This window comes from Dama dama, chromosome 18, assembly GCF_033118175.1.
Source record: "Dama dama isolate Ldn47 chromosome 18, ASM3311817v1, whole genome shotgun sequence".
Taxonomy (NCBI): domain Eukaryota; kingdom Metazoa; phylum Chordata; class Mammalia; order Artiodactyla; family Cervidae; genus Dama; species Dama dama.
Genome location: NC_083698.1, coordinates 46783501 through 46810908, shown reverse-complemented (window position 1 = coordinate 46810908; position 27408 = coordinate 46783501). Strand labels below are relative to the sequence as shown.

The 27408-nt window shown below is 39.3% G+C and overlaps 1 protein-coding gene across 8 annotated transcripts in view; it reads left to right on the top strand.

Annotated features, from left to right (window-relative positions):
- NRCAM (neuronal cell adhesion molecule) overlaps positions 1–24175 on the top strand; it is a 92316-nt gene extending 68141 nt beyond the window's left edge. For all 8 annotated transcript variants that reach the window (XM_061165263.1, XM_061165262.1, XM_061165266.1 and 5 more), the window contains 3 exons: positions 4704–4835; positions 5814–5892; positions 18220–24175. In XM_061165263.1, the coding sequence (XP_061021246.1) occupies positions 4704–4835; positions 5814–5892; positions 18220–18457 (449 nt within the window). In that variant the 3' untranslated portion in view covers positions 18458–24175. The remainder of the gene's footprint in view (positions 1–4703; positions 4836–5813; positions 5893–18219) is intronic.
- The last annotated feature ends 3233 nt before the right edge of the window (positions 24176–27408 follow it).

Genomic DNA, 27408 nt, shown 5'->3' with positions numbered 1-27408 from the left:
ACAGCAGCAAAAATGACCATTCTGGCAAAAACCACTACAATATTGTAAAGTAATTAGCCTCCAACTAATAAAAATAAATGGAAAAAAATAAATAAATAAAATAGGTCAAAAAAAAAGAAAGAAAAATGACCATTCTGTTCAGCTCTTGGAACATCTTTCCATCTATTCTAGACCCTTCATGGTCCCGTATACGCCTACTTTGCAGATCTAGCTAGAATTAGATTCCATCCACAAAATCAAGTTGTGGCATTTTTTTCTTTTGCTCGTTTTCTAGGACAGAGAGCAAACCAAACCCTTTAGAAAACAATTTTGTCTTTGATGTGGTTATACCTACAATAATAGCAGCAGCTGGCAAGTAAGTTTCAAGATAAGCACTCAGGGGCGGGCCGTTCTTGTGTGTTAGCAATGGAGACTAGAATAAGGCCACAACCATCCATTGTCACCTTTGACATGTAAATGTAACTGTTAAGAGAATCAGTTCAATTCAGTGGCTCAGTCCTGTGCAATCCCATGGACTGCAGCACACCAGGCCTCCCTGTTAAGGGGATAAACATCCATTAAACCGTAGTGACCTTACTTAACATATGAGCTCTAGGATGTCAGATGCTATTCATCCAGCTTCCTGGTCCTCCTGGTTTCTCTGTCTATCCTGTAGGGCTGTGGGATGAACTGTAGGGTTCATGATCTTCTGCTACTCTTGATTCTCACGCCTCCAGCTAGATCTCAAGGTGCGAATGCTAGTGCCTGGCATGGAAACATAGCATCCTGGCTGAATTTTTAACTCTCCGCGTGAATGAGCTGCTTCTCTCTGAGTTCTGTTAATTTTAGAAACCTAGACTCAACTTTCACCTGTGCTTTTGTTTCATGACACCGTCTCTTTCTTTGATACTGGTTTTTTAAGATCTATTTCTTTGATGATTTTTCTGATATGAACCATTTTCATTAAGTCTTTATTGAGTTTGTTACCATATTACTTCTGTTTTATGTTTTGGTTTTTTGGCCATAAGGCATGTGAGATCTTAGCTCCCTCACCAGGGATCGAACCTGTACCCTTCTGCATTGGAAAGTGAAGTATTAATCACTGGCCCACTAGGGAAGTCCCTAAGGTCTATTTCATAGTTTTCTCCTATGGCACACACTGAAAAAGAAGACTCGAGATGGTATCATGCTATTGTGCTTCTTACCCTCATGTTTGTTAAGACTCTTACCTCCTTTTCTTGCTTTCTTGCCTCTTTCCCCCAATCACTGAGTCTCTTCTCTCCTTTCACAAAAGATTTAAAACAGATTAAATTTTACTGGGCCCAAGAGTTTGTTTTTTTTTTCCCCCAGTGGGTTCTGGTGTTTTGTTTTTCTGGTCAACTGCCTCCAAACTTTGACCAAAGTAATTTTTTTCCCTTTTTAAACATTTCTAACTATTTTAACGCTTCAGCAGGTCACTTTTGTACATAATGGATTCTTCAAAAAAAGCCATTTATATCACTCTTTTTCTTCCATGTTTTAAAAAAATTTTTTTTAATTTTATTTTATATTGGAGTATAGTTGATTAACAATGTTGTTTTAGTTTCAGGTGTACAACAAAGTGATTCAGTTGTACATATACATGTATCTATTCTTTTTCCAGTTAGGTTATTACAGAATGTTGAGCAGAGTTCCCTGGGCTATACAGTAGGTCCTTACTGGTTATTTGTTTTAAATATAGTAGTGTATATATGTGCATTCCAGACTCCCAATCTATCCTCCCTCCCATCTTTCCCCTTTGGTGACCATAAGTTTATTTCCTAAGTCTGTGAGTCTGTTGTCTTCCATGTTTGTTTTATGATCCTAAGTACTCAAGGACATTTTCCTCAAAGACCTACTCCCACAGAACGCAGGTTAAACATGAGACAACAAGCAAGGTGATAGAGAAGACAGTTGTTAAGACTAACCTCTTGGAAACAAAATCAATTTCATGTCTCTGGTTTCTTTTCTGTTTTCATATTCTTTAGGTCTATCTGTTTGTTTAATGTGTTGTATATGGCTTATTCAACTAATACATGAATAGATTTTTCCTGTAAAAATTTTAAATAAAGGGACAACCCTCTGTTGCTCTCCTACCCAATCCTACTAACTCTTTTTCAAGAAGAAAAAACCTCACAGCCTTCACTGTGTGTGTGTGTGTGTGTGTGAGAGAGAGAGAGAGAGAGAGAGATGCATAATGGTGGCCATGACTTGGATTTGTAGTAATATGTGCCTTTGTAGTTAAGATGATTTTGGAATGTCCTGGGAACATTTAAAGTCTCTTATAGTCATTCTGGACTTCATATTCCTTTTTATGTGGATAGGAAATCAACAGAAGCTGTTTTCACTTACATAATTTTTGTTTTATATCAACTTCTGGTGCACTTGAATGTGTATATGTGAGCATGCATACACATGCACCTCTTAACATCCTGTGTCTGCCCAGTCTTAAATAAATGGGATAGTGAGACATACTTTTTTTTAGACATAGAGGCAAAACTCAAAGTCAACTTGGGGGTTCCTTTATCAGCTGTCAAGAAACATTTCCACTTTGGGCATAGCTGCATAACCACAAACCACCAGTTGGCAGTTCAGTTTTGACAGTCAGCATCTTCCTAAGACAATGTCTATGCTGATACTTGAGTATCTTCTTGCATTTTGCCCTCATCAGTTGCACATAATTAGATGAAAAATGTAAATGCAGATAGTATTTATTACAGGGCTGTAAATCATTAAGCGTATTAAAAACAAGGACTCTGTAACTTCAAGCAAAGGCTCCATAGACTTATATCAGTTAATTTTTGGTTCAGCTTTGAAGAAAGTGTGCATAATCAGAGACCATGTGTAAACTGACAGAACTATGTTGCCAGAGTTTGTGTAGTGATGGACTTTTAAAATATTTAAAAGATGCAAGTCCCTACAACATTTTATTCTCTGTAAAGACTTCTGTAGAGTTGATGCCTGGGCACCAGTGCATTATAGCAGTAGTGTGCAATGGCTGGTACCATGTTCTTTGGAATCCACAGTCTTGGGTAAAGCTCCGACTTTCAGACAAGGTCTTTACCCTTCTGAGCCTGAGTTTATTTCTCATGCCTACCTCAAAGGATTTTTGTGAAGACTGAATGAGATTTTGCCCTCAGTACAGTGCCTAGTGTAGAGTAAGTTTCAAAATGTTACTTCTCGTTATCATCATGCTCATCTTCATCCTCCCTGTGATGGTTATGGTATTTGTATGGAAGGGGAGTCCTGCCCATACTCCTGCTTCAGTAGTATCTAGTGATGATACAACTCAAAAGCCCTCCAACCAGTGAAGCCCAAGAAGCTACTGGGACTGGCTACCAGCAATTTGATTCATATTCCAAAGAATGTATTTCACTTCTCATTTTATTTCTTCAACACACATCCACATAATTTTTCACATTCCTCTTCACACTTGATTTTAAGCATTTCACTTTTCTCCCTATCCTTTGAGTGGAGAAAAAAGGCAATAAGGTGCCTATTTTTGCAACATACAGTAGCCTGGGATACTTGTCGCCATGCTTCTTTCTGCATCCAGCAATCACATTCACCTAACCCAGTCATGTTAACGGATTCAGAAGAAATTGAATCAAATTAAAAGAATGATATACAGGCATTCTTATCAATAAAAAGAAGAAAACGCTTTACTTTGATTAAGGTGAAAAGAGGAAAAAAAATCAAGATTTAAAAAAAATTTTATACCACTGTCTTGAAACAAATTCTCAAGGGCTTTTCTGAATAGCCATTGATGCTGCACTTTGTCCCATTTGATTGACACTTTTGAACAATACTGGAAATGCTAATTTTTCTGTGTTTTTCTTAGGAGATTTGCGTACTGTGATTGGCTGAATAAAGGGCTTCACATTATTTGACTCAGAATAGATGAAGACTTAATATGTACACATGTGATTGAGTATTTTTCTCTTTAAACTGGCCACTTACTCCAGTAATACCACTGATAAAGATAGGCCTAATAGTTTTTGGATTGGATCCTGAATGATATTGAATATTACATGTTGATCCTTTTATGGTAAATAAGATTTTTCAGAAATTTCCCCAGCACCTTCAGAACTCTGGCAAATGAGATGAAAAATAAATCTAAGGAATATTTTGTGTACAAGTTGAGATGTTATATAAAGTAATAAGATTGGTTATCTTATTTGGATAGGTTTCATGTGTGGAAAGTTTTCTTTTTTAACAGACAGTTTCTAAAACATTTAGGGAAAATGGCAACATTATTGCAATGATATTTTAGCCTCTGAAAGTGGTTCCTTTGAAAGAAAAATACTCCATTGGATGTATACATTCTGTTCTGTTTCAAATGACCTATTCTTATCACTGTACAATACAACTTATCTTGTAAACAATAAATGTTTTAATTGATTTGGGACTATGTTTCTGTTGAAAATATATAGTGAAAATAACTGAATGCAATGCTCAGCAGGGTTTGTTAGCACTGAATGGTGTTAACAGTAAGATTTCTCTATTTGAATTTTCTTAACTGTTGAAGATTTTTCACCAGTTGAATATTTATGTAACTCCTGATTGGTAACTGGCAGATTCCAGTGTGGGGCCACATGTGAAATATAGCAAAGCTCGTGTACATGGCAGTTTTTACTGCGAGAAGCTACAATACTTCTCACCCCTCCTTAACCCGGTGGCACTGACACCATTGACTTGTTTTTCAGCGATGGCAAGCCGGCAGGTGGATATAGCAACTCAGGGCTGGTTCATTGGTCTAATGTGTGCTGTCGCTCTCCTGATCTTAATTTTGCTGATTGTTTGCTTCATCAGAAGAAACAAAGGTGGCAAATATCCAGGTAAGAAACAAAGATTGAAATTGCCCTCTATTGATGCATGATAATCCGCGAAACTAAAAAGAAATCATGAGAGTCATCACGGAGACTACCCTAAGAAGATACACCAAGTGTATCTTCCCAGAGCCATACATTCAGACTTTCTGTTCAGACACTTGCTGATCCCTTTGTATGTAATGGAAGCCTAAAACTTGCCAAGGATCAAAAGACACCTTGGGGGGGGGCAAATGAATCTGTCCTCTGAAGATATTAGTGATGCTGATTCCTTAGGCTTCACATGAGTCATAGGTGCTGAAATAGCATCTAAAACCAACAGGCAGAGGCAGAAGGAAAACATGAAGTTTTCTAAAGGAAGTAATGCATGAATTGGATCCTGATATCATGATGTGTAATAGTGCTTTCCCTACACGGTTAATGTTTTGTTCAATTTAATAGATCCAGTGAATTTCTATTTTCTTTTTACCTGGCCATTTCCCTTTCAGTGACGGGGAAAAAAATCTACAAAAGAATAGATTTCCAAAGCAACTTGTACCCATGAATATAGTTAACAGATAGATTGATAAAATAGGGGGAAATCTTAGAAACTTAAGACTTCTATCAAGTGAGTAAGAAACTTGTGCCAAAATGCTTTCATGAAGTTAACTTTATCTGTTAGCAAAATATTATAGGTTATTCTAACCTGTTCTATTTTTCTAGGTTACCTCCAAGAGACTAATACTCAAAATATATGCATAGGGAGTTCCCTGATGGCCTAGTGGTTAAGATTCTGGGCTTTCACTACATGGCTTACATTTGATCCCTGACTGGGGCGGTGGGCCAGTAAATAAATGCATGGCCACATGATACATCTGGTTGCGTAATGTCTATGGTGTATAGAATAATTTCCCCACTGCTGTATATCTCATAGAGTGTACTCCCAAAGACTTTGAATAAGGAAACACAGGATCAATAGATAATAATGTTTTTTTTGTAATTTTTTAGTTAAAGAAAAGGAAGATGCCCACGCAGATCCTGAAATCCAGCCTATGAAGGAAGATGATGGCACTTTTGGAGAATATAGGTGAGCCCCCTGCTTCTTCGTCGCCCTTCATTCTCCCTGCCCTGCACAGATACCACACTCAGTCTTGCCTAGAATGGGATTCAGCCAGCAACATGCTCTTCCTGGAACTGCCTGTTTATCTCAAAAATCAGTTTAGAAACACTTCCGTGTATAAATGTTTACACATCCCTCACAGTTAAAGTAATCTCACTTTTGGTTAGGACTTGGCACTTTCACTGCCAGGACCTAAGTTTGATCCCTGGTCAGGAAACCAAGATCCCACCAGCTGCATGGCATAGACAAGAAAAATATCTCACTTTTCATTATAAATTTCCTTTGTAGTAATAGGTTTGGAGATGGAGTATCTCCCACTCTGACCTGTTTTCTAGAGACCCTTGCTAAAATTGATAAACATAGAAAAACTCAAGTGTTACAATAAGAGTTAAAACAACAGTGCTCTATAAACCTGAATTATAAAGCAAACTATCCCTGTCATTCTCTAAGCAGCGCTTTTGTAAAACTGATGTTACTCTTTTCATCTTGGATTAGAAGGGTTTTTTTTTTTGTTTTTTGTTTTTTTTTTAACCAAAACAGGTTCCTGTACACCCTCCTATTAATCATGAAATGATGGCTAGGAGGGCTTCCCTGGTAACTCAGATGGTAAAGAATCCACCTGGAATGCAGGAGACCCCAGTTTGATTCCTGGGTTTGGAAGATCCCCTGGAGAAGGGATAGGCTACCCACTACAGTATTCTTGGGCTTCCGTGGTGACTCAGATGGTAGAGAATCCACCTGCAATGTGGCAGACCTAGGTTTGATCCCTGGGTGGGAACGATCCCCTGGAGAAGGGAACAGCTGCCCACTCCAGTATTCTTGCCTGGAGAATTCCATGGACAGAGAAGCCTGGCAGGCTACAGTCCCTAGGGTCACAAAGAGTCAGACACAACTGAGCAACTTTCACTTCACTTCACTTCACTTCAATGACTACGTTGTTTTAGAAGCTCTTAGTTACTAAGAAATATCACAGCCCTGGAGGCAGTGTGCTAATTCACAGGGTCTTGGTAAATAAAATGTTCTTGGCTTGGCTCCGTCATTAAGGACAAAGGTAATGTAACCTATGTGCTAAATAGTTTTAAGAAAAAAGAAAGAAGCTGTTTAAACAAAGATTTTCTTGCCTGGGGGTATAGGTATTTAAGAGAGATAAATAATTGTTTTAGATGTGTTTAAAGCAGAAACAAAAGATATATTTATTCAATTAAAACATTAGGATTTTGGTATTCCAAAAAATGAATCTATTAATCAAAAATGCTTTTACACTTTGTTCTTCCTTTCTGTAAGCCTCTTGATTACATAAAGTATAATCTTTTAAATATGCACTGGGCCAGTATTGAGACTCTCTCTCGCCAGAAGAAAAGGCTTTTAGGTAAAATAAAATGTGTCACTATTTGTGATTGCCAGATGATATTTATAAAGAAGATATGTGTATTCATTTTTACTTATCTCTAGAGCTCATTTTTGGTATGACCATGTCAACATCACAAGGGGCAAAATAAAGCCAAGGGTAAGAAATATGAGAACTGATAAAAAAAAACCATGTGTTTTTTTACAAAGTTGGGTTCACACCAGTCTCCACGCAGATGTAAGTGCTTTGCCTGTGTGTCTCAGCACCTCAACTTTCATTGTAATCTCGTTTTCAGAAGAGGTGACTGTGATTTTTAAAACTCTTCAGAATTCTGGATCTTAGGATACAGGAAAACATCTAGTGAGGGTTGTGTTGATGTCAGATGTTGACTACAAGACTGAAAGGGTATGAAAACCTCATTCAGCATTCCCACTGGTCCATCCACAAAGTAATATTAATGCATTAAAGCAGCCTGCAGGGGGCTGCAGCCAAGGGTAGCCACATCTTAACACTGGATGAGTTGAAATCTTTGCTGATTTCATTCACTTTCCTACATATTTCTCCTATAAAGTAAGAGAGTCCAGAATGACTAAACAACTTGTTATTTTTAGTTTTCCCATGACTAGAATTCTACCCAAGATATGTGCACTGCTGTTTATTGTGATAAAGCCAAATTTTTGATATAGCCCAGAAAAGTTATGTATTTGCACAAACCAAAAACAAACTATCGCTCTTCGTATATTCTTCACATGGTGATGGATTTCCGTCCTACATTATCATGCCCAAATGAATCTGGCAACATACTGCTCACTCTGTGCATCTCAAATGTCAACTTGCTCTTATAGTTATGTGAAACCATGATCTAATGTAGTAAGGCTTTCTCAGGGTCCCTCTGCTGCCTACTCCATTAAAACATGATTGTAATCGAGGTTGAATGTGAACTCATCTGGAATCAAGAGACTTATTTTTGCTGTCAACTTAGCCCTTACCTTTGATTTCTTTAGATATGACATTTAATCCAAGTGTCAGATTTTTCCATCTATAAAATGACAGAGTTGTTCAAGTGTGAGATAATCTCCGAAGGTTTCTAGTTCTCTGATTTCTGTGCTCCTTTACGAGCTATCTACCAATGAGTTTTAATGTGACTTGGGATTTCAGAGCAGTACACAGTGAGTATTAGTTACTGACCTCATTATCACTGTGTTTATATTTCTTTTATCATATTTCTTTGTCATGGTGTTAATTCATATGTGGTATGTTTGTGAAGTATTTTCAAATAGCTGTTTTTAGCTAATGCCTTGAGTTTCTCAGAAGAGAAAGACTTTTCCTTCGGTTTATTAAGAACAAGCTGATTGGTTCATGTGTGAAGAAAACAAACTTGAAATTCCATAGATCTGGGAACTGCCAAAGGAGAAGGTTCTGACAGGTATCTTAAACCTGAAACACAACTCAAGTGATTTTTTTTTCATTGAAGCTGAAAGTTCGTAAGGACAATCCCACAAGTGAAATCACTTCCCAAAACACCCAGCCACCCTTTGCTACAGATGTGGCTTTGTCTTATGACTTGCTGGCATGACCTTGAATTTTTTTCCTTTGGTTTCTTTTCTACTGGAAGAAACTAAAAACCCTCTCATTCCATAGGTGTCACATGAATGAAAATGGATCCAACTGTTTATTATAGAATTTTAAGTAATATACTTAAATGTCACAGGAGTGACAATCACAAGAGACCCTTCTGTATTTTGCACCTTCTAGAAGTTTTTGAGCTCTGTATTATTTATTTATTCTTATTCTTTTTCATTCTGAAAATAAATTAATATTCTGTCACACACAGACACACACAAAATCAGGACTATTGCCTAAATGTTAATGAATTCTGCTGATGATTTGCTTATTCTCATGCTTGAGGATGAAACCATTTCTATATGATTGGCTCTGAGCCAGGGAGTATTTCATAGTGCAAAAGGGATGGAACTTCAATGGCCAAATTTGATGGGCTTTTTTTGCATATGCTGTAACCTTGTACTCTCACTCCAACACCCACCCCCAGTCACCCTCTGGTGGAAGCCTGCAGCTTTCTTTGTTTGTTTCTTTAATTATACAGACAGTAGGATCTGCATCCTTACTAACATGTAGAAAAATCAAAGAAACAATGCAACCAACTGTGTAAGTATTTTTTTATTCTTTAGATCCATTCCTTTAAAAACCAAAATGAACATAGGTCATAAGCCATGTAACCATGGTACGTGAACTCATAGTATAAATGGAGGCTGTTGGTATGGGAGTCTTGTCACATGAACTTGACCCTGTTGCACGCATGCTAACCCATGTTCATGAGGCACAGATGATGTGCACATATATTGCACATGTTATATATTTTAGATTTATTCTGCTCAGAGACATAAACTGATCATGAGCAGTATAAACAGTGACGGACTTTTAGAGGGAATGTTTGTTTTGTGAATGTCACAAATTATTGCAGCATGATTTGACCATGGTAAGGTGGTGACCACAGGAAAATCAGACCCAGTGGTCACAGATGTATCCATCATTGCTGCATTTTTACTTTGCAGGCATTCAATGGATACTTTCTGTGTGCACAGGTATTTTAAAAAAATGAGCTCTCTAAAATTGATTCTTTAGGGTAAGAGAAAGGAAAGAATTGGTTCCAGCGCTTTGTCTGACATCATAAAATTGATGGAAAAAAAGTGAAAAAAATGTTAAAGTTAGAATTTTAAAGAATTTCTAAAATGCACACTCTTAGTGTTACTTTACAGTGAATTCATTCAGCCAATATTTATTGAGTGCCTACTGTATACTAGGCTGTGGAGATTTTAAAACCAATAGACTCTTATCTCACTAGTTAATAGTCTAGGGAGGGACGCAGGGAAGTAAAAGGACAATCTGGGCATAGTGTAAAGAGTGCTCTGAAAGGGAAGGGATACAGCCAAGGTGCCAAGGGAGCAGGGACAGGAAGCCAAAGCCAAGTGCATGGCCTTGAAGGAGGTGGCACAGGAAGTTGTCCTGTGGGAGTAATGCAGGAGCTGAGTTTTGAAGGTTCCATCCATTGCACAACTTATAGCCTTGAATAAAGATAATCATTATCCGTGACTGATATGATTATGTGTATCAAAAACATATTTTGTGGCTATATGTACTATTTTATGATGATTTTATTACTTTTTTGGAAACGTGTTCATCTTTGCCATTCCAGGCTAAGAATTAACATCTGATACCTCCTGTCCTTAAAAAATTCTCATAAAAACATGGATGGATTTTTTTTAAGCTTTAAATACCACGTAGCTAAATAAGGATATGATTTTTCAATGATCTTCTGTAGCTTCTAAATTCCTCTTGTTTGGGAAACTACCCTTTCATACTGAAACTTGACCAAGCAGCTTCCCTTGGCACAATGTCAAAAACAGTTGACTTACTCTGTCATTAGAGAATTCATCTTTGAGGTGAAAAGATGCAGGTACTCATCCAGAGCTTCATCACAGACTTGTCACCACCCATCCCATCTGGAAAGTTCTAAGTGTGTGTGTTATACAAGGTATTTCATAGGAAAAAGTCTCTCTGAGGCAGGGAGTCTGGAGTGGAGCCAAGAGGTGTGATGGCAGGTGGATGGGCACTTTCATTTGTTAGGTACTGTTCATATGCCAGGCGCTGTGCTGGTGCCTCATATATATTTTTCTCATTTAACCAGATTCTAATTCCTGAAGTAGGACATTATATCACATGTCTTTAAAAGATCTTGAGCTGCCTCTGAACAGCTTTTCCTGGAAAGACTCTGTGAGAATATCCCTTTTCCTTACTTCATGTCTTTCAAGCACAGCCCATGTTGCTATAGATTCTCACCCACTACAGCAGCCCACTCCAGTATCCCTGCCTGGAGATTCCCATGGACAGAGGAGCTAGGTAGGCTACAGTCCATGGGGTCACAAAGAGTCAGTCATGACTGAGCAACTGAGCACACACGCATGGCCATTACACTGGAAAGAATGTTTCTGGGGAACCCCTTACTGGCTGGCCATTATTCATGACTGGTGCGATTATGTGTGTAAAAATCCAAATAAATCTAAAGGAAGATCTTAGAGTTCACAAGAGAGTTTAGTAACACTGCCTAATACAAAAATAATGTAAAAGTCAATTCTATTTCTTGCTACCAGGAAATAGTGGGAAAATAGGATTTTAAAAGTTGTCTCAAAAAAAAAAAAAGAAAAGAAGAAAAAAGAAAAAAAAAAAAAAAAAAGTTGTCTCAGTTATGATAGCATGATTCGTGTTGATTTATGGCAGGAACCAACACAACATTGTAAAGCAATTATCCTCCAATTAAAAATAATTTTTAATGAAAAATAAAGTTTTTTTAACATTTTTAACATTTTTTAAATTAAAAAAATAATTTTTTTAACATTTTTCTAAAAATGTTGCTACAAAAAAATATTTTCCAATGTGTGTGTGTGTTAGCAACTCAGTCCTGTCTGACTCATTGTGACCCCATGGACTTTAGCCTGCCAGGCTCCTCTGTCCGTAGAATTCTCCAGGGAAGAGTACGGCAGTGGGTGGCCATTCCCTTCTCCAGGGAATCTTCCCAACCCAGAGATCAAACCAGAGTCTCCTGCATTGCAGGTGGATTCTTTACCACCTGAGCCAGCAGCAAAGCCCAGATTTTCCAATAGGATAATGTTAAAATTTTTTTGATGTAGGAATAAAGCCAACAAAAAGATCTTCCTGCATTTCCATTTCAGGGTCTGATGTTCTATTCCACTCATCAGTTTGTCTCTCTCTGCACCAAAACTAAACTGTCTTAATATAGTAGCTTAGGGTGAGTCTTGATAGCTAGTAGGTCAAGTCCTCCAACTTTGTGATTCTTCCTGAAGAAATTTTTAAATATTCTTGACTCTTTTCATGTTCTTATATGTCTTAGAATCAGCTTGCCAAGATCCATATAATATACTACTGTGTTTTTACTGGAAATAAACTGAATCTTAAAAACAAAGTAAAGAAAGTTAACACATTTACCAGAGGTCTTCCTGTTCATGGTTATGGTATATCCCTCCATTTATTTACCTCTTATTTAATAATTTTGAATGCAAGTTTCATTTTCTTCATGGGAATCTTATACATGTTTTTGTTGGATTTGTTCTTATCTACTTTATATTTTTGTGGTATCCTAAATGGAATTATTTTTAAAATTTCATTTTCCAATTGTTTTCAAGTACTTAGATCAAACTTACTTTTATGCTAATACGATATTAAGCAATGTTACTAAGCTCTCTTTTTATTCTAATGTTTACCTGTAGGTCCTTTCCAATTTTTTATATACATAATCATACTATTTATGAATAATAATGGTTCTCTTCTTCTTAATACATGCGCTTTCTATTTCTTTTTCTCATCATGTCACTTAGCATTTCCAATTCAGTTTCGATTAGAATTGTTATTTCTGATGTTAACAAGAAACTTTCAACATTCACCATCAAGGATGACATTAACTCAGGGTTTCTTATAGACACATTTAAGAAAGACACTTCTGTCCCTAGTATATTAAAGTTTTATTGTGAATGAAACGTTTTTCCTAAGTCTTTTTTTCAGATTTTTACCTTTATGGTAAAAGTTTTACCATAAAACTTTTTTCCTAAATCTACTGAGATAATCATAAAAATTTTTTTTTTCTTTTGCAAAAATGGTGAATTACATGAATTGGTGTTTTAATGCTACAGTAAATCAAATCCCTTATGACTATACAGTGGAAGTGAGAAATAGATTTAAGAGACTAGATCTAAAAAAAAGAGAGAGTGAGACTAGATCTGATAGACAGAATGCCTGATGAACTATGGATGGAGGTTTGTGACATTGTAAAGGAGACAGGAATCCAGACCATTCCCAAGAAAAAGAAATGCAAAAAAGCAAAATGGCTATCTGAGGAGGCCTTACAAATAGCTGTGAAAAGAAGTGGAAGCAAAAAGCAAAGAAGAAAAGGAAAGATATACCCATTTGAATGCAGAGTTCCAAATAATGGCCAGGAGAGATAAGAAAGCCTTCCTCAGTGATCAATACAAAGAAATAGAGGAAAACAATAGAATGGGAAAGCCTGGAGATCTCTTCAAGAAAATTAGAGATACCAAAGGAACATTTCATGCAAAGGTGGACACAATAAAGGACAGAAATGGTATGGACCTAACAGAAGCAGAAGAGATTAAGAAGAGGTGGCAAGAATACACAGAAGAACTGTACAAAAAAGATCTTCATGGCCCAGATAATCACAATGGTGTGATCACTCACCTAGAGCCAGATATACTGGAATGTGAAGTCAAGTGGGTCTTAGGAAGTAGCACTACGAACAAAACTAGTGGAGGTGATGGAATACCAGTTGAGCTATTTCAAATCCTGAAAGATGACACTGTGAAAGTGCTGCACTCAATATGCCAGCAAATTTGGAAAACTCAGCAGTGGCCACAGGACTGGAAAAGGTCAGTTTTCATTCCAATCCCAAAGAAAGTCAATGCCAAAGAATGCTCAAACGACAGCACAATTGGTACAGTACTCGTCTCACCAAATCTCACACGCTAGTAAAGTAATGCTTAAAATTCTCCAAGCCAGGTTTCAGCAATAGGTGAACCATGAACTGCCAGATGTTCAAGCTGGTTTTAGAAAAGGCAGAGGAACCAGAGATCAAATGGCCAACATCCTCTGGATCATCAAAAAAGCAAGAGAGTTCCAGAAAAACACCTATTTCCGCTTTATTGACTATGCCAAAGCCTTTGACTGTGTGGATCACAATCAGCTGTGGAACATTCTGAAAGAGATGGGAATACCAGGCCACCTGACCTGCCTCTGGAGAATTCTGTATGCAGGTCAGGAAGCAACAGTTAGAACTGGACGTGGAACAACAGACTGGTTCCAAATAGGAAAAAGGAGTACGTCAAGGCTGTATATTGTCACCCTGCTCATTTAACTTATATGCAGAGTACATCATGAGAAACGCTGGGCTGGATGAAGCACAAGCTGGAATCAAGATTACTGGGAGAAACATCAATAACCTCAGATACACAGATGACACCACCCTTATGGCAGAAAGTGAAGAGGAACTAAAAAGCCTCTTGATGAAAGTGAAAGAGGAGAGTGAAAAAGTTGGCTTAAACTCAACATTCAGAAAACTAAGATCATGGCATCTGGTCCCATCACTTCATGGCAAATAGATGGGGAAACAGTGGAAACAGTGGCTGACTTTATTTTTCTGGGCTCCAAAATCACCGCAGATGGTGATTGCAGCCATGAAATTAAAAGACGCTTACTCCTTGGAAGGAAAGTTATGACCAACCTAGACAGCATATTATAAAGCAGAGACATTACTTTGACAACAAAGGTCCATCTAGTCAAGCCTATGGTTTTTCCAGTGGTCATGTATGGATGTGACAGTTAGGCTATAAAGAAAGCTGAGTGCCGAAGAATTGATGCTTTTGAACTGTGTTGTTGGAGAAGACTCTTGAGAGTCCCTTATACTGCAAGGAGATCCTACCAGTCCATCCTAAAGGAGATCAGTCCTGGGTGTTCATTGGAAGGACTGATGTTGAAGCCAAAACTCCAATACTTTGGCCACCTGATGCGAAGAGCTGTCTCATTTGAAAAGACCCTGATGCTGGGAAAGATTGAGAGCAGGAGGAGAAGGGGACGACAGAGGATGAGATGGTTGGATGGCATCACCAACTCGATGGACATGGGTTTGGGTGAACTCCAGGAGTTGGTGATGGACAGGGAGGCCTGGCGTGCTGTGGTTCATGGGGTCGCAGAGTCAGACATGACTAAGTGACTGAACTGAACTGAAGCTTGCATTCCTGGGATAAACCCAACCTGGTCATGCTATATTCTCTTTTTAGTCGATTGCTAAATTCTATTTGCTCATGATTTCTTTGAGATTTTCTCATCTGTGTTCCTAAGTGAAATTAGCCTGTAATGTTACTTTTGCTTTTTCAAAGTGTTCTTGTTGGTTTTAGATATCAGTGTTATATAGTGTTATACTATCTCACAAAATGAATGGTTCCTCTGACATGTCAAATTTGAACACGTCCAAAACTGGACCACTGGTCTTCTAGCCCAAACATGCTGCATTCCAGAGTAAGGGTAATTCCATCCTTCATGCTACTCAAATCAGAAATGTTGGTGTTGTCTTTTTCTCTGTTTCTTTCATATCCAACCATCAGAAAGTCCTGTTGGGGCAGTCTTCAGAATATGTCTCTGATACCACTTTGTAGCAGCCCAGTGTTCCACTCTGTCCCGAGTCACAGTCCTCTCACTCTTGAATTATCACAGTAATCTCCCTGGGCGCCTGGAGCAGGAGTTGGCTAACTTTCTGTAAAACGTCCAATGATAAGTATTTTAGACCTCACAGGTTGCACGGTTTCTGTTGCAACTCTACAGTTCTGTTGTAGTACTGAAGCAGCTATAAACAATACATAATAAATGGACACAGTCCTGTTTTGGTATAGTTCACCAGCGCCTCCCTCTGGGGTAGGCTATTTGCGATACTGATGACAGTAATCCTTTAAAAATGTAAATCATATGAGCTCACTCATCCACTGAATTTCCTCCAGTGACTTCGTGTCTCACTCAGAGTGAGACAGATCCTTACATGGCCTGATCTATCACCTCTTTACCTTAATCTCAATCTCTCTCTCCCCCTCTCCCCCTCTCCCCTTCTCCCCCTCTGCACTGTCCCACCCCGAGCTCCTTCACCATGCCTAGAACAGGCTTGCCCTGCTAAGGGCATCTGCACTACTTACCCCTGTCATAATGACTCTCCCTCCAGCTGTCTACCTGACTAACTCAACTCTTTCTAAGTCTTTGATCAGACATCACTTCTTAACAAGGCCCTCTCTGGAAATCCTACTTAAATGTCCACTTTCCATCCCCTCCCCTGACACCCTCCATTCTCTTTACTCAGCTCTATATTTTTCATAGCACTGATCACCTTCTGACACACTCTGTAACTAGTTTTTGAAATATGTAGATTGTCTGTATTCTTCCCTTCAAAAAGTAAACTTAGTGAAGGTTTTAGTCTATTTTGTTTGTTGCTGTATCTCCAGTGACTTGAGCCTGTCTTAGAGGAGGCGCTAAATAAACATTTATTAGATGTATGGTGGATGGGTGGATAGATAGATGGGTGGATGGATGAATCAACGTAACGTCATAGACTAGAATTTCCTGGAGTGTACACCTTGGAACATTAGTTCTCTAAAGCAGAATGATACTAATAGTTGGGATCAAGGTAACAAAATTCTGCTCATCATTAAAGTCTTCAGTGGAATTTTCTCACCAAGTTATGGGCAATAATTCACAGGAAGTATTCAAGCACAGCTTAGAAGCTAATGATTAAATTCCAAAAATCTGCAAGTTATTCTTCCACCAGGTTGGAGACTGGCTGCTATGGCCCCTGACATTTCCCATACACAGGCCATTCCAAAATTCTGTGATTCCTCCCCGCTTATTTATTAACAACAGTGATAATATCATTTATTCAGTTTGTGACAAGCACTTGTGTATTGCTAACACAGGTAATTTTCAGTAGCATATGTCAATGTCATATAAAGCCAGTATTATTTTCCAGTTGAAATTTTCTTCTTGGTGAAAAACTGGAGACCCTAGTAGGAATTATTGGGCAGAATATTCATATACCATGAAATATTTGTATCTTGGCTAGAAAGAAGTTATTTATCAAAGGAAAGGGAACAGTAAAGTCCTAGCACAAGTTGCTAGGTGAACTATTACAGCTCAGGGGGCCTCTCTTTTACATGAAATCTTTAGAAAATTTTTAACTAATGTTGTTTATGTTTCCCATTTTTGTTCTTTGAAAGAATACAAAATATGTCATTGCTTTTTTTTTTCTTTTTATTTTTTAAACTAAATATTACCTCTTAAGGACTAGGTCAACATGCATACCTAGTTATATGACCATTTGAGTGAATGCTCTGAAATATAGTAATTACTCTTCTACTTCCAGATGTTATACTTAGGGGTTTAACAGAGACATAAGCAAATATATAGAGAGTCCTACACATTTTTATTTAGTTGCACTCCTCAGATTACCATCTGATAATGGATCGGCTGCATAACACACTGGGGAGGAGGGAGTGGTGGGGTAAAGACGAGGGCAGGAAATACTGGCTTTTACATTTGGGCATCACTCACACTTGTCAGAGTATATTGACACACTACTAATAGTACAGATACAATGCCCTAAAGTTAAATTATGTTTCTTTCCAAATTAGTAAATCTTTACCCATTAACTAATCAAAAATAATACTGTATACAATCAGTATAAGGATTTTGCTTTTTTTCTTAGGCTATTTTCATTTGTTTCTTCTGCATCCCTTTAATGGAATGTGTAGGTCTCTTGAAAGGTAAGGTTCAAGTTTACAAGTCTGGCCTGCACTCAATAACACAATGATTTGAGATGCAGGATTTTGCTTCTTGCTCAGAAAAACAAAAATCCATATTTCACACTTAACCAAAATCATTCTCCATTCATATCCAAAGAATCAGAGATATTATGCAGTTTGACATACTAACTTCTCTACCATAAACTTTTATACCCTTTTGAGTTCTACTAAAATAGTGATGATTTTCAGCTTTTTTCAATTATTCCTTTGGTAATGCTTGTGACAATTTCTGAGTTGCTTCCAAATCAGGGGTCAGAATCTGTCACTGATATTGACATCACCCTGCAAAGCCACCCACCTTTCGAAGACTTCATGATTAAGCCATTTCTGCACTCAACTTTCATTCCAACCACATTCTGGTCATTGAAGGCCGCCTGGCACTTAGGTTGGGCTGGAGAAGCTCAGGGCGCCAAATGCTTTCTCATAATTTGCATGCCTGATCTTTGAGAACCAAGCATTTTACCTAAGTGCCCATCTTGACGAACATGTTTTATCTTTTTTTTCCAGTGATGCGGAAGACCACAAGCCTTTAAAAAAAGGCAGTCGAACACCTTCAGACAGGACTGTGAAAAAGGAAGATAGCGATGATAGCCTAGTTGACTATGGAGAGGGAGTGAATGGCCAGTTCAATGAGGACGGCTCCTTTATCGGACAGTACAGTGGTAAGAAAGAGAAAGAACCAGCTGAAGGAAACGAAAGCTCAGAGGCACCATCTCCTGTCAACGCCATGAATTCATTTGTCTAATTTGTGAGCTCTTTGCCAATATCCAGCTTTTCTCAAATGTTTATCTTAAAAAGCACTTGTCTGTCCGCCTTCTCATACTATGAACATAGAGGCAGAAAGTCTATGTGCTGCTGGGTGTTCATATGATGAGAACTGTCAAAGCAAGAACGTAACTCAGTCAAATGATATCTTAATGTGAACTGCAGTGCAAAGTGCATACTTTTTCATTCAACATAGGTCATCTTGATTTCCTAAGAACTGATAAAAAAAAAAAAAATAATACAACATCATCAACTTCTACCCGCTTTGGGATACAGTTCAATAGGTTGCATGAAAAATGCCACACCTTTAAAGGATATACCTGTGTATGTTATTCAAACATGGGTTGGTACTTTGTTTGGTACTCTCCTCTGCTGAACCCCTAAGTAGGAATTCCGTTTTCATTGTCAAGAGTGTTACTGTAGTATTCTCTAGAACTTCAATGTCTTTGTGGACATTGTCATGAAATTGGTGACTCTATGTCTAGCTGTCGTTAGTCTTTTTGGGAGACTGTTAGGAACCATATACAATATATACTTGCTAAATGAGTTAATTATGACAGGTACATTTGCTGATGCTTACTGAGACCCTCTTACCTGCTCTTTGCTCCTCTTACTCCATTGACCTCTTAATCATCAAGGTATTATATTGGTACAGTGTTCTACTTTTTACATCCTCTCTCCATTCTGTTCCATGATTTTTAGGCATAAACAATGTGTATCGCAATGCATTTTGGCACTTGTGCCAGACCAAGAGAATCTCAAACAGGTCACTCCAATTAAATTTCAAAAATTATTCCAGGAAGCACAGGGCAAGACATATGCAGTGCCTTCAGATGATAAGCATTCCACAACATACTGCCTTCTATATCATTTGGTACAGTCAACTCGGAGTCCTAGATTACTGTCATTGTCTAAAAGTCACTTGGAAATGGCAGAGTTCATGAAGATGGCAATGTTGGGGTAAAAGAAGGAACTGTGACAGTAAAATGAACACAATTTATTTTAAGGAGCATTTTCCCCCATATGTATAAAAAGAAAAGTTTTATCACCAACTGGAACATATGATGATTTTATGGTCTCTTATGGTTTCTATTAAAACAAGTCACATTCAGTAAGAACGATGTCAACCTGGTAGAAAATTTTTTTAAAAACTTATTTCAAAAACACCTAAAGCAAACCAACAGGATTATGTTTTTCTCTAAGTCATTACCTATGTGGCAGCTTTTGAAACTCTGCGGCATTAAACAGTGTATATGCAAATTACATGGATGCCTTGCAGAATCTAAGAAATCTGACAAGTGCTAACAAGGTCAGCAGTCAAAGGGATTACATCTGTGGTTTTGAAAATAAGCATATATATTCTACCGGCTTCATAAATAATATCTATCAAATGGTTTTCTTCCACATATGAAATTCTATAGCAACCTATGGTTGAAGGAATGCTCAGTTTCACTTGCCAATAAATTGGTTTCTCATAACTTGCATCAAGTTTAATTTTAAGTAAAGCTTTTTATATGTAGATATTTTGTTGAATTTGTAAATACACTTAGAGTGTAGATGCTATATGCTTAGGGGAGTTACATACAAATAAACATGCCAACAATGTTTATGTTGTACTGTATAAAATGTTAGCTAATTAATACAGTGCGTGGGATTGGAAAGCATTTACTTAAATGCCTTCTGGGGTTTTATTTTCTCTTTTTGCTGTGAAAGTGAAAGAGTGAACTATTTTCCATACTGACAGCAGGTTTCTAGAAGAAATTTTCAGAACTTTGCCGAAGCACAGTTTGAAGTAATCCCAGGTAAAGATGGCCCTACATAGTTTAATGTCTCCAGTATTCACTTTTCACAGATCAGCCTTTCTTGTGGAAATCCAGAAAGACCAGACAGGCTTGCCTTGGCATCAGAGAGCACAAAGATAAGTTACTTCAAATTTACCAATGTATGGGGGTTGGGAGCAGGGGACAGTATAGATTTTCCTCTTCCACAATGGTAGATGCTAAATTTATCTGTGCATGAAGGGGTCATTTCTGTACTAGTGCAACAGAGTTTGTATTAAAAATTATATGTGGTTTTAAACGTCCTTCTCTCTTTTGTAATATATCATGTTCCTAGTGGGATATGAATGTCCAAGTAATGGTATATGTAACAGTATAGGCAGATGTGACTGGATTTCCGTCAAAAAAGTAACTATTAAAGAGTCATGATCTCTTTGTGATTCTTAACTTCTTCAAACCTAGAGTTCCTAATGTTTTATTTTATTTATTGGCTGCATCACATTGCTTGAAGGATCTTAGTTCCCTGACCAGGGATCAAACCTTGGCCCCTGGCAGTGGAAACTCAGAGTCCTAACCACTGGACCAACAGGGAATTCCCCCTAATGTTTTAAAATATAATGCAGAGTTTGATTTTTGCTTTTAAAAGGCAGAGAAAAAGTTAAATGAAAAGCTAAACAATATGAAAAAGAGCTAATAAAAGAGGGGCATATCAAACATTGTAATGCAAAGCAGGAATAGATATTAACCAGCCTTTGGAGAAACAGTCTGAGAAGTTAGATGCTGCTTCCTTTCCTGAAGCCCGATCACCACGAGCCTGTTTCCTGTTGTCATCCTTTCTTCTGCCCGCCTGGACCTCCGCCATCTCCAGCCATGGCAACTGGATTCCTTAACTTCTTCTGCTTGATGAAACAGCTTGAGTGTGGACAAGTAGCATTGACGGATGTGTCATCCAGCCCCTTCTCAGCAGCCCAATTCTTCTTGAGACTCATATCTGTCCAGCTCTGCAGATAGCCAAGACCTGGCTTGTTCCTCCATCTGCCCTTGGTCCCAGCTTTCTACCCATAAGACCTTGTTCTGGCACAGAGCTCCCCCTCCCTACAGAGTTACTTGGATACCAATGTGATACGTGCATCAACTGAACGATGCTAATAGACCCTATGTAGACCTTAGTCCTTCTACCATGGAGAGCATTTACTTTTGAGCAAGTCAGGATCATCAGTCACAGGTCTGTTTAGCAACACAGCCTGGCCAGTTGTAAGCCTGACCACAAAAAACATTGGTTTGCTGATGCCTTCTTGTTCAGATGGTTTATAATGGCCCTGCTTTGCTTTTCTCTCTCTCTCTCTTTTTTTTTGTGTGTGTAAATTTAAATTTTATTGAAGACCTAAGATGTGAAAATTCTAAAAAAAAAATGTAATTGGTACTTCTGTAATTTAAAGTATAATGATTAATTTTACTTTTGTAATTTAAGTAATTTCAGCAAGCCTTTTTTTATCATTCATTTCTTTAAGATCTATGTTTATAAATTGACTTCACAAGTTGGATAAGACGTTAGATAATTGATATAACCCAGTGCAACCTGGTTGACTTTTAATGTCTGATAAAATAATTGGAAATAGCTTGTGGAGGCAAAGGAAAGAAATGTGAAGAACTGAGACTTCTCACCCCAACTAAGCATCTCTCTCCTGCTCATGAGATTTTTCTACAAATTGCCACCAGAGGGCTCCCGTACCTTATTCAATGTGAAACAAAACAAAAAAACTGGGAAAACAAAGCCTCTGGAGAAATAGTGCCAAGGACCTCTGATAATCAGACTGGGTCTGATCATGCAGAAAATGATTGCCTGCTGTAACTGGGAGAAACGGAGTTGGCAGCTTTCTCTGAGGAGTTCACAACCTCCAGGGAGCGTGTCTGTGTCACCATGAGCCTCATCAGTATGTCCTTCCTGGTATGGTGGCCGGGTGGCTGCTGGCCCATCAGCAGAGCGAAAGGATTAGGAGTCGGCCTCCTGGCTCCCTCCAGACACACCTCACCTGCAAGCTGGTGGTTGCGAAGGAGGGGCAGGATCCTAAAATGGTCCCTCCCCTTGCCCATCATGCCATTTTGGCTGCCACAAGTGGTTTGATATTTTGTGGCTGGTTAACACAGTAAGCACAGTTTAAGCACAGTTTTTCTTGTTCTCTTTAGAAAAAGCAGGAGAGGGAAAGAAGACTCCCAGAGTATTTCTATTAAAGAAGCAAACGGAGGTATAAATGCTGCAACGGGAAGGCACGGGGTCCATGAGAGCAAGTGATGGAGGAGACTGAGCTGTGCGGGGTGGTCCGGAGCCTTCCCTGAGAAGCTGGGAGCTGGGGGACAGTAGGACCCAGGAGGAGAAGGCAGGACAAAGCCACTGCCCAGGAGAGGCCCTTGTGTCGCGAGCAGATGCCCGGGCCAGAGCATACTTGGGCCCTGAGCACCGAAGGATAGGTTTTTTTATTTAGTCAAGGTGCAGTGGAAAGTGAGGAGTAATTTAAAAGATTAAAGAAAAGGGTTATATAACCAGATCTGTTTGTGAATGAGGTGGCATTCTTAGGATTCAGTGTCGAGAATGGGCTGGAAAGGAGCCAGGAAGGTTGATAAGAAGCCACTTGGAAGCTTCGAAGTTGTTTAGATAAGAGATGATAGAGGTTGGATCCAGATCATATCACTGGAGATGGAGAGAAGTGAGTGGATTCTAAAGATATTTAGGAAGGAAGTTAATGGGAGTGATAGGTCAGATATGGGAGAATGATGGATCCAAGATGGTGCTTAGATTCCTGACTTGTCTAACCAGACAGTATATTCCTTTTTATTTCTGTAGCCATCAAGCCTCTCCAGCCTCAGTCAATGTGTTCTGGAGACACTGTCTTGCTTCAGCTGTATCTATTTAGCTATTATCTCAGCGAATGACTCAACAAAGTTTTTTTTAATCAACAAACTTTGTGCCTGTGTTTGTGTGCTTGAGTAGGAGCAAACTCAGCCTGCACATTGGACTCACCTGGGGAGCATTGAAAGTCCTCATGCCTGCCCACTCACTCCATTGTGAGACATAGCCTGGCATCAGAATTTTTCAAAGCTCCCCAGATGATTCTAATGTACAGACAAGACTGAAATCAGCCGCAAGAAACATGTTTCTACACTCTTGTATGTGCATTTAAAGTATTTAATGAACAGTGTTTTGAATACATTTCTTCATACAGGTTGATCTCAAATTATCTTGTATTTGTCCCAGTAAAAAAACGATGATTACATACCTAGGGGAAATGGACTCCGCATCGTTGGTGGGATTATAAAATGGTACTTTGAAAAACAGTTTGGCCATTTCTTAACATGTTAAATATAAATTTACCTTATGACCCAGACGTTCCACTCTTGGTATGTACTGAAAAAGAAATGGAAAAATATGTCTATGCAAAGACTTGTATACAAATATTCAAAGGAGCATTCATCATAATAGCCAAACAACAACCCAGATATCTGGGAGCTAATGAATGCATAAAGACAATGTGGTCTATCCATGCAATTAAACAATGAATCCATATAATTAAATAAGATACTATGTAGTAGTTTTTTAAAAGTACTAATACCTACTGCAACATAGAGGACCAAGGGTAGCATTATGTTAAATTAAAAAGCCAGACACAAAAGACCACATACCGCAAGATTCCATTTATTTCAAATGTCCAAAAAAGCAAGTCTATAAAGACAAAGTAGGTTGTCTGGGAATGGGAATAGGGATTACTGTAAATTGGCAGGAGGGATTTTTCTAGATTGATGTAAATGTTCTAAATCTGGACCAGTGCTGACAATGGCACAACTTGATAAATTTACTAAAAATCTCCGAATTGTATACCTAAGTGAATCTGTGGAATGTAAGTTATACCTCAATAAAGCTGTAAGACAAACCATCCCTAAGCTTATGTGTGTCTGAGAGTGATCAGGGCTGTGTATAAATGAGCCTTGTGATGAGTACAGCACCACAGGATAGGTTACTTCCCCTCCCTGTCCTCCTGTTTTTTTTTTTCAGGAGACCCCACAAGATCAGTGGTTCTCCAAGTATGGTCCCCGGAACAGCAGCCTCACTACTGGAGAGCAAGGCAAATCCTGGACCCACCCCAGATCCACTGACTCAGTTCTGGGGCTGGAGACCAGCATCTGTGTTTTCACAGCACTCTAGGTGATCTGATGCATCCTAACCTGAGGCCAACACTGGAGTCAACCTCCATTCCAGTCTCTCCTCTCTCCTACCTGCAGGCATAGAAGGGATTTACCTTCTGAGATGAAAAGAAGAAACTAGGCTCTTTTCGTAACAGCAAAAAAATTGAAATAACTGAAGTGTTCATCATCAGGTCATAAAGAAAAAAAATTCTGCTGTATCAGACCAATATTTATAGTAATGAAATACTAACCACAATAAAGAGGAATAAACTACTGATACAGGTCATTCATTCTGCTGAAAGAATCCAAACAAGTTTCATTTATGTGAAACACTGGAACAAGCAAAACTGATCTAAAATGATGGAAAGCATATCAGTGGTTGCTTGGGGCTGAGCTGTGGAGAGGGATTTACTACAAAAGGGCTGAGGAAGCTTTTAGGGGCAATGGAAATGGTCTATATTTTGATTATGGTGTTGTTTACAGGAGTGTGTTCATTTGTCAGGACTATATACTTAAAATGGGTATATGGTAAAAAAAAAAAAAAAAAAAAATCAACAAATTTGAGAAATCTCAAACTGAGTTGGAAGAGCAGAAGGGGGCGCTCTCACATCCTATGCTGATAGCAGAGCCCAACAGGAAAAAGACTCCTTTCCTGGCAAGGACTCAGCCAATGAGAAGCCGAGGGCTCTTTATTTGCTCCCACCCTCCCAGTTCCCCCTGTAGAAGCCTACTTCTTCCCGTGCTGTGGGCGGGATTTGTTCATGGCTCGCCATAGTTATAAGTCGGGGATAACAATTCTGTTCTGATCCGGAAGAAACCCATCTTTGCTGGATAAGTAACTGACAGTCTGTTCGTTTTAAGTCCACCATTATATCAATAATGCTGTTTTTTTTCTTCTGTTTAAATTATTTTTTCAAAAGTTTTATTGAGCTTTGATACTGCTGTTTTTTAAAGGGAAAAAAGAGTTGGGCCTAAGTGACTTGTCTCTTGGGCCTAAGTGACTTGTCTCTTGGTTCTTATTCTCTGGTCAGCTGGCCCAAGGAGATTAGGGCACAGGGGTGGGGAGGTGGGGAACCCTTGGCCCTGCTCTCCTCTCCATGTGGTAAATGCAAGGGGTTAGGATTCAACCTGACTTCTTAGAGGAAGGTTGGCTGGAAGCCATCTCTGCCTCACTCCAGCAGGCTGTGGGGTCGACACCTGTCTTGTCAGGCATCTGAGGATGCATGTCAGCTCTGGTATCCACCCAGACCTCCCAAGCGTTGGAAGGCAGTCCCCCCCAACTTGCGTCTGTGTGGCCAGACCACCGGTGTGGCCTTTTGGAAACCCTGGCTTGTTGGCATCTCCAGCTCAGTGCTTCACGGTATTCTTCTCTTTCTTATTTTTCTCCCCCAGACTTTTCATGACCTTCCTTTTCCCTTTCTACTGTCCCTCATGTTTGTTCTCCTGGACTAAACACCATCTGTTTCCTAGCTCTCAATTCTCCATCCTGATGAGGTCACATTGACATCTCAGAATTACACTTGTTCAAAATTTAAATCTTCAGTTGTTTCATATGCTAACTCTTCTCTGCCCAGTGCACCCAATCTCAGTAAATGGCCCCAGGTTGGCTCAGTCAAGGCAGAGTCAGCATTTTCTCCTCTCCTACCCAACAGCCTATTCTCTATATTTTTCCAAACTTTGTGTTGAATACATGCAGCTTCTCTTTATTTCTAGCCTCCCAGCCATACTGCCTGCCCCTCTTGCCCTCCTGCAACCCAAACGCCACACAGTAGAGCCGGGCTGTCGAACCTTTTCTATAAAGGCCTGGATAGCAAATAATTGAGGCTTTTCAGGCAAGGTGTTCTGCATTACAGCTACTCAGCTCTGCAAGGAAATCAGCCACAGGTGTGCAGATACTTAAAATGGGTGTGGCCAAGTCCCAATAAAACTGTGTTTATAAAAAATAGATGTGTTTTGTGCTGGCCTCAGCCTATCAATAGTGATGCTATTGGTTAGAAATACCAGGGCAAGAGTTTGAACCCTTTTGGGGACCACGTGCCTGAGAGTAATTTGAGTGTCTCTTTTTTTTAATATATATTTTTGTTGTGTTGTTGCTTAGCCACTCAGTCATGTCTGACTCTTTGCAACTCCATAGACTGTAGCCCACCAGGCTCCTCTGGCCATGGGATTCTCCAGGCAAGAATACTGGAGTGGGTTGCCACTTCCTTCTCCAGGGGATCTTCCCCACCCAGGGAGCGAACCCTTGTCTCTTGCGTCTCCTGCATTGGCAGGCAGATTCTTTATATATCTCTCTATATATAATTGCATTTATTTAATTTATTTTAAATTTGGCCGTGCTGGGTCTTCGTGGCTGCGCACAGGCTGTCTCTAGTTGTGGCGAGTCGGAGCTGCTGCTTGTTGCGGTGCGGGGCTTCTCATTGCGGAGCACGGGCCCCCAGGTGTTCAGGCTTCAGTAGTTGTGGTTCTCAGTCTCTGGAGCGCGGGGTCAGTAGTTGCGGCACACGGGCTTAGTTTCTCCATGGTGTGTGGGATCCTCCTGGTCCAAGGATCAAACCTGTGTCCCCTGCGTTGGCAGGCCGATTCTTATCCACTCTTCCACCAGGGAAGACCCTGAGTGTTTCTTTATGAAGGTCATTAAGACGCTCCATGAGGCCAGTTGCCTGCAGGCCTAACATGGATGGAAGATCCAAAGAGTGTTAGATTGCAGAGGCCACTCTGCAGAGACCTCTCCTGGTCAGAGCCTGTGATGTCTGTCCATCCAAAGCAAGCAGGCACAAAGAAGAAAGAGAAAACGTATTTAGTAGAGGAGTTCTGGGTGGGGGTTGCCAAGGGGAGGCCCTGGTAAGCATTGGTGATTGGAACACCCTTTCTGGAAGCCCCAGCAGAAACGGGCAGTGGGCCAAGGGAGCCATTCTGCCCGCAGACGTGTGGTGGTCTCTCTAGGAGTGTGTCCCGCATCTGGATGATCTCTGGT